General features: G+C 37.2%; 1 protein-coding gene across 1 annotated transcript in view; it reads left to right on the forward strand.

The window, feature by feature from the left end:
• Positions 1–17,437, forward strand: part of LOC150108335 (complex I assembly factor ACAD9, mitochondrial-like) — a 387,096-nt gene that overhangs the window by 175,520 nt on the left and 194,139 nt on the right. The window contains exon 10 of the mRNA XM_090415744.1: positions 17,191–17,261. Within this exon, the coding sequence (XP_090271870.1) occupies positions 17,191–17,261 (71 nt within the window). The remainder of the gene's footprint in view (positions 1–17,190; positions 17,262–17,437) is intronic.

Consider the following 17,437-nt stretch of genomic DNA (forward strand, 5'->3'; position numbering starts at 1 on the left):
CATTAATTAGCTCTTCATAGTGACTCAAAAGAAGCTCGTTAATGTCACTGTTATCCACTTCCAGCTCTAACTGCTGCCAGTTACACACACGTCTCCATCGCCTGCTGTAATTCTTGTGTCAACTCAGCACCCATATCAGTAATTGTTTGCTCTCCTTCCATGAAACACTTAAAATTATAGACCATTTCTGGGCAGATTTTCTTCCACACAGCATTCATTGTTGTCTGCTTGATTTCATCCCAAGCCACCCCGATGTTTTTGATAGCATTAAGGATATTATAGTTCTTCCAGAAATCATGTAGAGTAATGCCCTTACCACTATCAATGGCCTTGATTGCTTGGTAAAACGTACACCGCAGATAATAGGCTTTAAAGGTTGCAATAACACCTTGATCCATAGGTTGCAATAGTGAGGTAGTTCTAGAAGGAAGGTAAACAACTTTTAAGTCAGGATGAAAGTCATCTAACTCTTCTAGGTGACTGGGGACATTGTCCAGGAGGAGAAGCACTTTAAACGGGATTCCTTTCTCGGCACAATATTCCTTCACCTGGTGAATGAAGAGGTTATTGAACCAGTCTCCGAACAGCGCACATGTAACCCAAGCCTTGGTGTTGGATTTCCAGATTATGAGCAGCATGCTGCGATTTAAGTCCCCTGAAATGTTTCTGCCAATTATAACAGTGATCCGATCTTTTGTGACCTTGAATCCAGTCATAGATTTTTCCTCTTTTGCAGTAAATGTCCGTGTTGGCATCCTCTTCCAAAACAGAGCCGTCAACATTAAATATTTGCTCAGGCAAATATTCCCCCTCAATTATTTCTGGCCTGTGTAGCTCAGTGGATGTGGCATGAAGGAAGACTTCGTTTCGAGTCTAGTCGGCGACTAGAGGAAATTTTTCTGAGCCTTTTTTCGACCGGTTCCCGAGTTAGTCGATTTCTGGCACAGGTAAGCGGGTTTTTCCTCCCGGAAACTCGGGTTTTTCCTCCCGTAAACTCAAGAAAATCGACCGTAGAACCCACATTATTTCAGACATTAAATATATTGTGTTAGGGTTATGGACCACAAGATGGCGGCACATTTGAGCCGTCTCTCTTCACTGTGCATCGCTTAATTGGTGATAGCCTTGGGCCATCTATCTCTGATTGGTACCAGTGGAGATTGAACTGCCCACTCAGTCTCCAAAAGTTAGATATGACTAAATGGCCTCGCCTACTCCCATATTCGGGAATAAAAAGGCGTTAGTTGATTTTTTTTTAAATTATTTCTGGTAGAAGTTCAGGAAATCAACTTGCTGTGTTTGTATCTGCACTTGCTTCCTCACCTGTGATTTTGATGCTGTGCAGATTTGTACATTTCTTGAAACGTTCGAACCATCCAGCACTAGCTTTAAATGTACTCTCCACGTCCATGATGCCGACCTGCTCTTTTGAATCCTTATATAAGGACATTGCCTTTTCCTGGATAAGCAGTAAACTTAAGGGTATCCGCTTCTTTGTCAGATCATTGATCCAGTGAGACAACAATTTCTCCATCTCTGATATCGGGCCCAGCCTCTTCTTGGTAATAATTGTGCCCTTCAACGCTACCGCACCTTTCGTGCTTTCAACAATGCAAACTTTATCCTTCACTATTGTATTCACTGTCAAAATAGGTCAATTTATTTCCTGAGCTATTGTTGATAGAATTTTCTTGCCTCCATACATACGAATTATTTTCAACTTTTCTTCCGAAGTAACCGTAGACCTTTGTTTTTTAGATTTATTACCAGCGCATTCAGTTTTGCGTTTGCATTCCATTTTAAGGATAAAAAAACAACGAAACTAGCAGTAATAACAAGTGACTGAGTTAACCACTTGAGGCATCTACTACAGTACTGCAATAAGGCTGTCAAAGTCAACGCACCTGCTCAAAGCTGCAAACGTGTTCATATGCACTAGTAGATTTATTACATAACTGTGAATTTACGTAAGTTGCATGCTACGTAACTCTGGATGTAACTATATTCTTATTCACCTCGAATACTTTTACCACCACTTCTTAGATACTGATTGGTCTATAATTTGCTTCTGCAGTTGTAGAACCTCCCTTATGCAAGGGAATTATTTTGTCCTCTTTTCACTCCCTTGGAATTCACATGTTAAGAAATTTTAATATGAGAATTTATTTTCTCAAAAGAAACAATGTTATCTTTTTTATGCCTGTATATAGTCATTTCTTTATATATTAATAAAGAAATAATAAAGACATTCTTGTATAATACTATTTTGGGCCATTCATTTTTGCAGTTAAACCTAGAGCTATTTTAGTAAACATACAACAAAAAAAGTGTTATTTTGTTTCATCTAATTTTACCATTAAAATGATCCTTGGAAATGATAAATTTTAACCACACTACCAGCCATGACATTTTAAACTGTCATGTGCCAAACATGGATGCAAAGTGTACCATTGAGAGACCACTGAAATACTATTAATATGAAATTTAATATGATTAACATATTTCATCCACTGTGGCCAGTTGGGCGGTTATTAGGGGGTTGTAAATTTCATCTGATTGACTGAATAAATTTCCATTGTCTTTACTAGACAGTGAAATTCATAATGTATGATATCTGTGAGAATTTATTCAGAAGACTGTTGAATGTGGTACTTTTGTAAAAAAAAAAAAAAAAAAAAAAAAAAAAAAAAAAAAAAAAAAAAAATTCTGATGAATATATTGAGTGTGTCAAAAGTTAAATTGTGTTTGGGATGTCAACTTGTTTTGGGCTCATGTATTCTAGTCATATGATTTCGTTTGTATGAATTTACCTCACAAATGACATAATATTTAGCCTTTAAAACGATTCAAGAAATTATGGAGGGCCTGCTTGCAAATTTCATAGGAAACTACTCCCCCAATAGAGACCATTTGCAGTCTACTTCGAGTTAACCTAACAAGAACACTCCCTCCAAAATATTTCATCCAGCACTACGTTATTATTATTATTGGTTTGAATCATTTTTGACAAAAAAATGAAATGATTAAAACAAAAACTGAAGCATTCAGGACATAGCATTGTATTACCCTGTAATGTCAACATGTGCTGCCATACTGACATTTTTAGGGGTTTTTGTCTTTCACATTGAGGCCCTCTAATCAAACTACCTTCCTTCAGTCTACCTTCCATCCTCTGTAATTGGATGGATAGTTCACTACATGTCATGGTGAATGACATACTTTCTTCAGGCTTCACCACCAATGCCAAAGTGCCTCAAGGCTCTGTTCTTACATTACTCCTACATATAAACACCCTGTTCTCAGTCACCACTAATCTGATCTGCAGTTTTGCTGATGACGTACACTCTACTTATCCAATTCATTCAACAAACCATGCTGTGTTCAGACATCCCAAGCCTCAGAATATTCTCTCTTAAACAGTGATCGCTATAACATCCTGCAGTGTGACAAGGGTGACCTGGTCATCTTCATTGCAAAAAAAAAAAAAATGCAGTCTTGCCTTTTCTTTCACAGAAGGGATCTCGGCTCACCTTCCTTGACTCTCATTGATACATAAATTGCCAGACGTAATCTGATTTCTCTCCATGACTTCTAGTATGAACATCACATCAACAGTTTTTTCAGCCTCTAAAAAATTGGCATTCTTTTCTGCTTAAGATGCCATTTTTCACTCACCTAACTGTGCAAATCCCAAATTTGCCCATCCTTATAATAATTTTCACATTTGGGGCAGTGCATCTAAAACCACCTAAATCTTCCACATTCATTTTTCTGAATCAAAAGAACTTCTTGGGATTTCCTTTGACCTTCTTAACTAATTTCTTCTTATAATCTGATTTTGCCTTTCTTACCATGCTGGTTACTTTTCTTGCCTGGTTTCTTGTACTGCTTGCTGAGCATCTTTCTCCTTATATATTCTTTGCAACCTTTTTTTTTTAATTTTTATTTATTTAAATATTATTATTTAAAAAAAAATTTTTTTGCAGATCTTTCCTGAATAATACTACTTATCCATCTAACTCCCTCCTGATTTATCTTCCTGACCTAGTTTGATATTGCCACCTGAACCTTGATCATCTCAATGAACTACTAACATCCTTCCTTTCCTTGCAGATTGTTATGCCACAGCACAATTTCAAGCAGCCTCCTAAGTTTGTCATAATCATCTGCCTTGTAGTTCCACATATATCCCTTCTTAACTGAAAATTCCACATTTGACAACCTCCCAAGTCAAGACTGTCTGATCACTCTCCCCATTCTGAGGCAATGTGGCTACCTTATTTATGCACAAATCCTCTGATGCTGTCACCACAAAAAATAAAATAAATAAATAAAATATATATATATTATATATATATAATTGATACAAATAGAAAAAAAAATTAAAATACAAACTTATTTAATACTGACCATTCAGAAACAAACTTACATTATAGCCTACCAGTTTTGCCTTTTTCAAGGCGTAAACGCCTTGAAAAAGCCAGACAGTTTGCCAGACTGGTAGGCTATAATGTCAGTTTGTTTGTAAATGGTCAGTATTAAATAAGTTTGTATTTTAATTATAAAACGACCAAATATGTTTGGTTTAAACAAAAAAAAACAAAAAAAAAAAAATATATATATATATATATATATATATCACTATCCTTCCCACAGTACTGTATGTACTATAGGTTTACAAATAAGCTTTCATAGGTGGGAGCAACATAAAATATGTCTATATATATATATATATATATATATATCCCCCTTGTATTGACTACTTTATTCTATTTTGTCACTTAAGAGACGAGACCTTCTTCTTCTAAACTCTTAAGGTTCACTACAGGTACAAACTTCTTTCAGTCTTCTCTCTTGAGTTCTTCCAGTTTGATCTGGGATTCACATCTCAGCTAAGTCCTTTGGATTTTATCCTCCTAATGGTCTTTCTCTCTGTCACTATTCATCAGGCCTCTATGAATGCTTGTTTAGCCATTCTCTCCTCACCCATTCTTTAGACATATCCCAACTATGGAAGCTATGATTCTAGTAGTAAGACTTATACGTTGGTTAGACATAACTGGTAATTAATTTACGGAATTGACAATGCATATAAAGTAAATAAATTAAAGATAACTTTAATGAATCACTTCTATATTTTGGCAATGTCACATTGCCATCTTCGGGAACATAAAGATATAGTATGTGCACTAAGGAACTAACAAAGCAAATGAGGAAGAAAATAAGAACTAGTTTTGTTCCTAAAGTCCTAATGGTGCCCTCTTGCGGGCTAATTTGGTAGTCTTGGCAGTTGGGCTGAAGTTCTCAAAATGAAAGTCTCCCAAATTTGGGGCAGTTTCATGCACCCAAATTTGTTGAGGTTAGGAACGTTTTTTAGAGCTGCTGAAGATTCTTTGAACAGTCTTTCGTATTTAAACTTGCTGCGATGGATTATTTTTGTCTTCTTCCAACGAATTTTATGGTGGGTATCTAAGGCATGGTCTGCCAGTCCAGAGCGGCTGTACTGGTGAAACCGGATGTAGTCTTGGTGTTCTGAAATCCTGATATTTGTTGTTCTGCCTGTTTGGCCAAAGTAGGACAATTTGCAGCTGCAAGGGACCTGGTATACACCAGGTAGGTCTAGGGGAAGTGGTTGGTCTTTGGTAGAGCGGATAAGGGACGCCAACTTTTTATATGGTCTGTAACAGGAAGTAAGGTCATATTTTTTGAGGATATTAGTTATTTTTTCAGAGGTGCCCTGGATGTAGGGGATAGTGATAGACTTGGTGTAGTCTTTATTGTGGAGGGGGGTTGTGGTTTACAGGTTTTAGTATTTTTTGGATTTTTTTGGGGTTGTAGCCATTGGCTAAGAAAGTGTTGAGGATGTGGTTTAGTTCCATAGTCAGTGCCTTGTCATCTGAGCAGATTAATTTTGCCCTGTTGTATAGTGTTTTTATCACCCCATATTGTTGTGAGGGGGGGGGGATTGCTGGTGAATGTATCTGCCAGTGTGGGTGGGTTTTCTGTAAACAGAGAAAACCAAAGATCCATCAAACTGGCGGGTGATTAAAGTGTCTAGGAAGGGGAGGGTGTTGTTTTCCTCTTTTTCTAAGGTGAACTGGACTCTGGGATGTTGGTTGTTTAAGTGTGTTAGGAAGGAGTGGAGTGTATCTGAGCCATGTGGCCAAATAGCAAACACATCATCCACATAACGAAGCCAAATAGTGGGTTTTTGTGGGGCGGAGTTTAAGGCTTTCTCTTCAAATGTCTCCATAAAGAAATTGGCCAAGGGTGGGGAAAGTGGTGAACCCATGTCTGTACCCTCTATCTGTTTGTAGAACTTTCCTTGCCAAACGAAATAGCCTGAGTTCATTGTGAACTGAAATAGGGCTGAGATATCGGGAGGAAACTTGGCTTGGATGAGCTCAAAGGTTTCTTTGAGTGGGACATTAGTGAATAGGGAGGAGACATCAAAACTGACCATTATGTCAGTGTGTTGGAGTGTGAGGTTTTCTATACTGGCTTTAAAGTGGGCCGAGTTTTTTATGTGTGATGGTGTGTTGCCAGTGTAGTGTGTGAGCGTTTTGGCTAAATGTTTGGCTAATTTATATGTGGGGGAATCAATGCCATCCACTATGGGACGTAATGGCACATTTTGTTTATGTATTTTTGGGAGTCCATATAATCGGGGGGGGGGGGGGTCTAGAGTTATAAGGTTTAAGTTTGTTGGTGACTTCCACAGGCCAAGAAGTGACTTTCTTAAGGAGTCTGTGGATAGTTCTAATCTGAGAGTTGGTCGGATTATATTCAATGGGGAGGTAAGTAGTACGGTCTCGTATTAAAGAATTTAGCTTACCTTTGTAGTCTTTTTGGTTAAGTACCACAGTGGCGCTTCCCTTATCAGCTTTGGTGATTACTATTTTTTTGTTGTTTTTTAATTCTTGTAGGGCTGTATATTCATTTTTGGATAAGTTGGAAAGGAAACCTGCTGAAGAAATCATGATCCAAATAGAGCGTGGAATTCGCAACCTGCCTAACCACATCGCCAACAACGTGAGACTGGATGTAGTCGGTGTTCTCACTAAAGCCAAACCTCCAAAATCCAACTTATCCAAAAATGAATATACAGCCCTACAAGAATTAAAAAACAACAAAAAAATAATAATCACCAAAGCTGATAAGGGAAGCGCCACTGTGGTACTTAACCAAAAAGACTACAAAGGTAAGCTAAATTCTTTAATACGAGACCGTACTACTTACCTCCCCATTGAATATAATCCGACCAACTCTCAGATTAGAACTATCCACAGACTCCTTAAGAAAGTCACTTCTTGGCCTGTGGAAGTCACCAACAAACTTAAACCTTATAACTCTAGACCCCCCCCCCCGATTATATGGACTCCCAAAAATACATAAACAAAATGTGCCATTACGTCCCATAGTGGATGGCATTGATTCCCCCACATATAAATTAGCCAAACATTTAGCCAAAACGCTCACACACTACACTGGCAACACACCATCACACATAAAAAACTCGGCCCACTTTAAAGCCAGTATAGAAAACCTCACACTCCAACACACTGACATAATGGTCAGTTTTGACGTCTCCTCCCTATTCACTAATGTCCCACTCAAAGAAACCTATGAGCTCATCCAAGCCAAGTTTCCTCCCGATATCTCAGCCCTATTTCAGTTCACAATGAACTCAGGCTATTTCGTTTGGCAAGGAAAGTTCTACAAACAGATAGAGGGTACAGACATGGGTTCACCACTTTCCCCACCCTTGGCCAATTTCTTTATGGAGACATTTGAAGAGAAAGCCTTAAACTCCGCCCCACAAAAACCCACTATTTGGCTTCGTTATGTGGATGATGTGTTTGCTATTTGGCCACATGGCTCAGATACACTCCACTCCTTCCTAACACACTTAAACAACCAACATCCCAGAGTCCAGTTCACCTTAGAAAAAGAGGAAAACAACACCCTCCCCTTCCTAGACACTTTAATCACCTGCCAGCTTGATGGATCTTTGGTTTTCTCTGTTTAACAGAAAACCCACCCACACTGGCAGATACATTCACCAGCAGTCCCCCCCCCCCCTCACAACAATATTGGGTGATAAAAACACTATACAACAGGGCAAAATTAATCTGCTCAGATGACAAGGCACTGACTATGGAACTAAACCACATCCTCAACACTTTCTTAGCCAATGGCTACAACCCCAAAAAAATCCAAAAAATACTAAAACCTGTAAACCACAACCCCCCTCCACAATAAAGACTACACCAAGTCTATCACTATCCCCTACATCCAGGGCACCTCTGAAAAAATAACTAATATCCTCAAAAAAATATGACCTTACTTCCTGTTACAGACCATATAAAAAGTTGGCGTCCCTTATCCGCTCTACCAAAGACCAACCACTTCCCCTAGACCTACCTGGTGTATACCAGGTCCCTTGCAGCTGCAAATTGTCCTACTTTGGCCAAACAGGCAGAACAACAAATATCAGGATTTCAGAACACCAAGACTACATCCGGTTTCACCAGTACAGCCGCTCTTGGACTGGCAGACCATGCCTTAGATACCCACCATAAAATTTGTTGGAAGAAGACAAAAATAATCCATCGCAGCAAGTTTAAATACGAAAGACTGTTCAAAGAATCTTCAGCAGCTCTAAAAAACGTTCCTAACCTCAACAAATTTGGGTGCATGAAACTGCCCCAAATTTGGGAGACTTTCATTTTGAGAACTTCAGCCCAACTGCCAAGACTACCAAATTAGCCCGCAAGAGGGCACCATTAGGACTTTAGGAACAAAATTAGTTCTTATTTTCTTCCTCATTTGCTTTGTTAGTTCCTTAGTGCACATGCCATATCTTTATGTTCCCGAAGATGGCAATGTGACATTGCCGAAATATAGAAGTGATTCATTAAAGTTATCTTTAATTTATTTACTTTATATGCGTTATCAATTCCATAAATTAATTACCAGTTATGGAAGCTATGATTTTATTAGAGCTTTCAGAGGGATATGATAGAGCATCAGAGATTGTGTTCTTCTCTATTCACTGTTGTGTTGTCTCTCGCAGGTACAAAGACTTTTCTGAGGATTTTATTTTCAGAGATCTGCAAAACTTTTGCATCTTGGTCTGTTACGCTCCAAGTTTCTGCTTCATATATTATTATTATAGTCATTATAAGTATCTCTGTGGAATCAGAAGACTCATCACAAGGAGACCCATTATTCACACAATGCCTTAAACTCATTTGTTGACAGAACACTCACAACTCTCTGGAAACGTTTTCACCACTCTTCAAACAAAAAATCTAGTCTTAACACTTGATAACCATGCTTTTACACAATTCTCATGGGTGACCCCTTGTCCTCTCCCTTCCTGATATGTATTAAAAGAAGTATTCAGTGTCAATCCTATAAAACCCCTTTAATAACTTATATATTTCTATCATGTCTTCTCTTTTTTGCCTATCAGCTAGTTTTTGAAGTACATACCTTTGGTCTATTCTCATTGGGAGTATTCCTTAGACCTGTCACAATCTTTGCCACTTGCCTCTGGACCCTCTTCACAGAAGAGGATCCAGAGGCAAGTGACACTTCTTCATCCCAAAGACCCCAGGTGTCCAGATCTGCATGCAGTAGTCCAAATATGGTCTTATTACAGCCTTATATAGGGTAACAAAAACTTCCCTATTTCTGCTACTTAGTGTATTCTTTAACAGCCATGTAATCTGATGTACTATTTTGGTTACCTTTGCAATATGCCATCTAAATTTCAACTCCCTCTCCACAATCACCCCCAAGTCCTTGACCTCATCAGTTTCCTGCAGTTCAGTTCCATTAATATAGTACACAGATTATGATCTCTTCTCAAAGTGCATAACCTTACACTTGGCCACATTAAACTGACAGCCATTTACTTTTGTCCATACTGCCAGTCCATTAAGTCATCCTGCAGATCTCTACATCACCTTCATTTACTAGCTTCTTCCTAGCTTTGCCAGTTGCTTTTACTATTGCTCTTTCAAATTTCCATCACCAAACAAATAAATATTTCCCTTGAAATCATTTTGTACATTTTGTATATTAATATACAAATTAAACAACAAAGGACCAAGCTCTGTAGCACATATAGTAAAACACATGTAATATTATTATTATTATTATCTGAGACCTCCAGGGTGTTGCAGACTCATTGAGGGAGGCTATAAATCACCCAAACTAGCCGTCATACCTTCCTTTAAATTCATTCACACTAGATTCACTCACTACTCCTAAAGGCAAACTATTCCACTCATTCATTGCTCTGTGAGAGAAAATCTAACTGTTACCCATTTCTTAACTGTGAACAAACTTAACTTCCATGCATGTCCCCCACCTTCCATATAATGAAAAATTTCATCAGATGAAATCTTCCATAATAATTACTTTTACCTGCACCCATAAATCCATTATTAATAAAACCATTATTAAAAAATTTGACATTTGATTAAAAATACCAATTAACTTTTTATGCACATAAAGGGATCTACCATATCCCCTGACAATATTCTAACTTCCTTCGGTGCTTCTTCTTTATTCACAAATGTTGATGTTTCCAAAAACGTAGATATCGTCCACACATTCTTCATTAATGATCACAACATAAGAGAATGAATAAACTAAACCCTTAAGATATTCTTTTTCTAATTAAGATAGTTATCTCAGGATTTTTCAAATATAATGATAGCATTTATTGAATAGATTTTTAGTCTTCCCATGGGCCAAAACATCAGCTGTCAACTTTCTGAACTTTTCCTCACTCACTTGGAGTTGCAATTTTTATTCTCCTCCCTCCCTGTTAGTATCTCTTACTAAGGTAGAGATACTAATGGGGAGTGATAATGAGATAAGTGGATGATGTCTTATGGTTGGTAACAAGAATGCAATAGAAAAACTATTCCACTTTTTGAACAAACCAACAAACATCAGTAACTACTTGCATTTCTCTTCTAATTATCCTTATTATTATTATTATTATTATCTAAGATCTCTAGGGAGTCAAGGACTCATCGAAGGAGACTATAAATCACCCAAACCAGCTGTCATACTTACCTTAAATTCATTCATACTAGGTGCACTCACTATCCCCAAAAGCAAACTATTCCACTCACTCTGCTCTGTGAGAGAGAAATTTCTTGACTGTGAACAAACTTAACTTCCATGGCCCTTGAGGGTACATGTCAGGAATTTGATGATGATGGATGCCCCCATGTTCTCTCCCCACCTTCCATATAACAAAAAATTTCATCAGATTAAATCCTCCATAATAATTACTTGACCTGCACCCATCGTACTACTTTACCAATGCAATTCACCATGTACATAAGACCTTATATCCCTTGCATTACAGCGGCAACCAATTATGTATTTCATCCTGTTGGCCTTTATCTCACACCAGTAGCCTCAAATGTACTGCCCTCTGCATCCCTGGTCTGATGATGTACTTCTACTTATTTACTTACTTATTTTGGCTTCAACTTTTCTGCTCTCATTGGCAAAACTCCTCTCACCTTCCTGTTCCTTCTGTCCTCTACTCTGAAGATACTGTACTTTTTGCATTCCATCTCTGACTATATCTTCCTCAGTCATCCAGGTCTCACTAACATAAAACAATAATTCTGATAATTGTCTTATATAATTCTATTTTAAACCTCCTTGAGGGAATTTTGGTAGATAATAAAAGATGTAGTGAATGATAAGATCTCTTGGAGGCCTGTCTGTAGCTTGTATTTATGTACTAATTTTTTTTTTATCTCTAGTAATCACTGTTTCAAGATATTTGAAGAAAGTGACATTTTAAAATTTTGGTCATTGACAATAAACTGGTCATTTTTTCCTCCTTATTTTTATTTTTTTCCAAGTAGGAGAGAGAGAATGATTATGGAAGGATACCTTTTCTCAATCCTGAAGAGACAGAAGTAGAGGAAATAGTTGAGTTACTAAATGATAGGGCATATCATCCAGGTGGAGACTTGCTGTTACTGATGTGAGAATTGAGGTAAATGAACAGGAGATACTCAACATATTGAAAAATATGAATACAAATATGTTCAGTACATCCAGTTCATCATGTGCAACAAGAATGCACAATATATGGTAGTCCTTCTGACAAAAATCTCAGCTCTGGAAAGGTTTCAAGGGAGTGGAAAGGAGGGGTAATATAGTTCCATTACATAAAGGTGGCTCCAAAACAAAATTAACAAATTACAGACCAATTAGTATCTCTGAAGTGGTGGTTAAAGTATTGGAAAATTGGATAAAGGTAAAATTTAGGAATGGGTGAATAGGAATACGATACTCAATAGGGGGGCAACATGACTTTATAAAAGGTAGGTCCTTCCTTAGTAATTTATTAGTGACAGCAGAATTGGATAAAAGCAATGGCTGCATCATGCTAGACTTTGCCAAGGTATTTGACAGAATACCACATGGAAAACTCTTAAAGTTGGAGCAAATGGGAATGGATATGAGACTGGTGGCATGAATAAGGGTTACTGAGTTTAATCAAGGCAAATAAGAGTGACTAGTGGAGTGCTATTCTGTACTAGACCATTACTCTTTAATTTATATATTAATGATATAGTGTAAGATTTAGTAGGGGATATTCAGTTGTTTGCTGAAGATGCAAAACTGGGGAGGGCAGTAGTTGATAATGGTGATTTTGACATCCTGTAGGATGATTTAAATAAATTGGCAGTGTTCACAGAAGACAATGTTTGAAAGTTTTTTCATTTGGTTATACTATTAAATTAAAGATGCCAGGCAATTATATTCTGTTTAATCCTTTATTCAAGTGTAAGCAAATAAAAATTTGTGTGTGAAGTAATATCACGACTGGGCTACTTGCTAATGACTTCACATTAATATCCTTGGTATCCCATAATGCAAAGTACATATCCTTACGGACATGTATTATGTTATGCATTATGGGTCTCATCATTGGGAGCCAGACCCAGAAGTGATACCAACATTGAAGTAATGCAGAAGTCAATTTGCAGGAGGTAATAGAACTGTTGTACAAACTGAATAAAAATTCGGCAACAGGAGCTAATGGGGTATCAGCATGGGTGCTAAAAGAGTGTTCAGCTGAACTGGTTATTCCTTTGACTAGGCCATATAATTTGAATCTCAAAACAGAAGATTCAATAGGAATTGAAAGAATGTATGATAATCGCATTGTTGCACAAGAGAAGCACAGACTGATGTATCCAGCTATTGAACTATTAGTATCTCTGGAGTGGTAGTGAAGATTTTTGAAAAGTAGATTAGGACTCGCACATGATACAAATGGGTTGATAGAGAATCTGTACTTTGCAACACACATTCTGTAATAATGCTACCATTCAGTTAGACAGGGAGAATGGATTCACCATGATACTTTTGGATTTTGCTAAGTCTTTTGACAGAATACAACATGGAAGATTGTTGCATAAATTGGGAAATATGGAATTGGATTATAAATTATTGGCATGGATAAGAGGATATGGCTGACTGACAGATATGAAAAAGTGGTATGTGTGTGTGTGGGGGGGGGGATGTGTGTGTGTAAAAAGTTTAAGGTACCAGTGGTGTGTCCCACAGAATCAGTCCTTAGTCCATTATTATTCAATCTATGCATTAATGACATTGGAAAGGATTTGACATTTGGCATATAGCTGTTTGCTGATGATGCAAAGATAGGTAGGGTAATCAGTATGGCTGATATGCAGTACTTGCAGAATGATTTCAATAGGCTGGAATTGTGGACATGTGAAAATGACTGTCAGTTCAATCTTCTTCTTCTTCTTCTTCTGTAGCTTTTCCCATTTAAGTAGGGTCGCTGTTTGTAGTGAGTCTCCTCCACAACCTCCTGTCTTGGGCTGTAGCCATATCCAAGTTCTTCATCCTCAAGTCCTCCTCCTCCACCATTTTGTTACACCCTGATACCTTAAGAATGTAGAATTCTCAGTTATCATGGTGTAACATGAAGAGCAAATAAATTAAAAACCCTGCATTAAAGCTAAAAGATGAATTATTTAAAAGAAAAAGAAATATTCTTGCATCCAATAAAATATATAAAGTATAAAGGTGTTTGTAGAACTAACTAACAAAAAGAAAGAATATATTAATGTTGTAATATGATATAAAAGAGAAAATTGAACTAAATAAGACAGAAAAGGATTAGTCATAAGAGATGGTATGTGAGAGGCTAGAGATTAAAATATTAAATGAATTCATAGAAAAATTTTGGAAAGGGGATTAAGTTAGAGGCTTGCGGAAGAAAAACAACAGACTATCGCTCAGGGCCGATTCCCGGATTGAGACATCGTTTGGCTCGCCGACCAAAGGACGTTTGTCAGAAAAATGCCACCCTAATTGGTTGGTGAAGTAAAATCAAGAAGGGGGCAGAGAAAAGAAGTTAAAAAAGGTGCCGTTAGGAGACCAGGTATAAAAGGGTTGGAACCCCCCCCTCCCACGGGGCTTTTTTGGTTTTGGTTTTGATTCTGTTCCCGGGGAGTTCTCTACGAGCTCCGTGGCATAGGTTTCACGCGGTTTTCCTGAGTGGAGATTGGGGTTATATCTCCGCGTCACAACATGGAAACAAAAGTGAGCGGGATTTCGATTCCGGATTTCCTATGTAAGAAGCGAAGAATGCCATAGAGTCAAAGAAAAGGAAACATTCTTTGTGTTTCAACTTCAGTGACAACCACGAGAAAGGGAAAGCTGCAAAGATATCGATATCCACGTCGCGAGTTGTACAGCCGTTATATAGATGATTCAAAGTGTGTCCTAAGTTACGAGAGGTTAAGACCGCGTAAGCAAAGTTCAATTCCAAAAGGAACGTAGGAGAAACAGATTATCGGAGAGGTTATACCAAGCTAGTTCAATCAGAAAAAGGTAAAGGCCCATATGAAAAACTCAAGAAAGAAAGGTACTGTAAAATATATCTAATATTAACTAAAATTTGTCTGTAATAAGTATCATTATTCTAATACGGAACTGTTGAAGTGACCAAGGAAAATTTATACTAGGACCTTAGTATCTGACAGAATATATTAGAAGTAAGCTGGCTAGTGTTAATGTTATGTGAATAATTAAGTGTCCTGAGAATTTTGCATGTCTATTGTAATGTATAGGAAAGTTAAAATACTAGTTATGTGTTAGTGCAGTAAATGGTTTAGTTAATCTACTTAAGTTTGAATAGTTAAATAGTGTGAATTAATCTTATTTGTCCATGTCAAGTGAATTTATGTGTTGAATTGTTATGGCGGCATGATCGTAATACTCATAGGATCATAGCCTAATTACTTATAATAAGCTAATGTTAGTTTGTAAGTATTTAGTTTAGCATTAAATTGAGTAATCACAAAAATTGAATTGTACCATGTTAAGAAATTTAATAAACCTTTGTTCAATGATAAAAGAGTTGTCTGAAATTGCTGTCCAATGCACCGCTTGAAAAATACAAACCTAATCACACGGGAAATTAATGTGTTAAGAAACGAGATAAAGTGTCATGACTGCAACATTGTTTCACTTTCAGACATATTTTAGTTCTTTCTCCTTGTTTTTGTATTTAATATCTCAAACTAAATATCCCAAAAGGCACAGTATAAATACAAATATTAGGGGTACTAATGGGAGAAATAACATAAGTATTAGTAAATTTTTTGGTGATATCTCGTGCGTAGATAATAGTTGAACATAGCTAAGCAGAATTTCTCTAATTGGAATAAAAATCATAAATTGGGACACAACAATTTCCCTCCATCTCTTCTTTGGCTGCCCATGCTTCCTCCTCCCCTGCACATCCATCTGCATGACCTTTCTTCCCACATACTTGTCCTTCCTCCTCATCATGCGACCAAACCATCTCAACCTTGCCTCCTGTATCTTGCTACTAAGTTCATAACTTTCACCGTTCCCCCTTACATAGTCATTTCTCAGATGATCCTTTCTGGTCACACCACACATCCACCTAGGCATTCTCATCTCCACTACCTCTATCCTGCTGATGTTATTTTTCCTCAGAGCCGCAGTTTCCATAGCATACGCCATAGCTGGTCTCACTACTGGCCTGTAGATTTTGCCTTTTAGATTGATCAGCACCCTCTTATCGCGTAGCACTCCAGCCATCTCTGTCCAGTTTCTCCATCCTGTTTATATCTCACATCCCACTTCCTTTTCAGCCTCACCATCCTCTTTCATTGTTGAACCTAAGTATCTAAAGTCACTGACCTTCCTATTTCTCCAATATCTTCTTCTCCCTCAGACACCTCCAGACTTCTTGCCTTGGCACTCTATCATACACTTTCTCCAGATCAATAAATACCAGATGTAGTTCCCGTTGCTTCTCTCGAAACTTTTCCATCTGCTGTAACCCAAAGATTATTGTCAATTCAATAATATTAGTAAATATAAAGGCATGCGCTTTGGCATGATTAGATATCCACTATCTTATTATATTGGTGGGATTATGCTAGAAGAAATTGATCAGGTGGAGATCTTGGAGTTTTAGTAGAAAGGAATTTGATGTTCAGGAGGCCATATAGCAAAGATTGCAAATACAACTCAGAGAATAATTGCAATGCTTAAATGAATCGTCACTTTGTAAAGATAAGGAAGTCATTTTGCCTTTTTACATGGCCTTAATGATTCTGTGGAGAAAGTGCAAAGGAGAGTGTTAAAATTTATATCAGGTTTGTGAAATACTGATTATAAAGACAAGTTTAGAATTTGTAGCCTGTAGATACTAGCAAACAGTAGAAAGAGGAGTGCTATGTTTCAGATTACTAAGAAACCTCTGAAAGAATCATACAGTATTTCATTGAATAGAATTTTTTATTTTATTGTGGGGAGAGCAAGAATACATTCTTGGAAGTGTTGAGAATGAATTCTGTCAAGAAGCAGATGAGAACTCGATTTTTCTCTCATAGAGTGCATGATTGATTGGAATGGATTGCCCTTTGATGTGTATGCATGTGAATGAATTCAAGAATAGGTATGACAGCTGGTGCAAGTAGTACTTAGCCTTCCTCAATAAATCCATGGAGGTCTCTCTCTCTCTCTTAATAATAATGATAATAATATTTTGCTTTTATTGTATTTAATTTTATAATCATAGTTCTGATCATATAACTGAGCTTTTATTATTTATTTTCATAGATAATACTGTAAATTATGCTATCCACAGGGTTCAGTTTAACAAGGCATTAATCGAAAATGATGCTGTAAAGGTAATATTCAATGGATATTATACACATTTTTAAAATATTATTATGAAATTATAAGACATGAAATATGACACATCAGATCTCTCTCTCTCTGCTGGCAACTACAAAATATATTAATAAATATAATCTTCTTCATCTCATCCGTCTGGTGACAGATTGAGTCCCCTTTGTACAATCTG

The sequence above is a fragment of the Typopeltis vanoorti genome, chromosome 3 (genome assembly GCF_054136105.1).
Source record: "Typopeltis vanoorti isolate ZY-2024b chromosome 3, IOZ_Tvanoo_1.0, whole genome shotgun sequence".
NCBI lineage: Eukaryota > Metazoa > Arthropoda > Arachnida > Uropygi > Thelyphonidae > Typopeltis > Typopeltis vanoorti.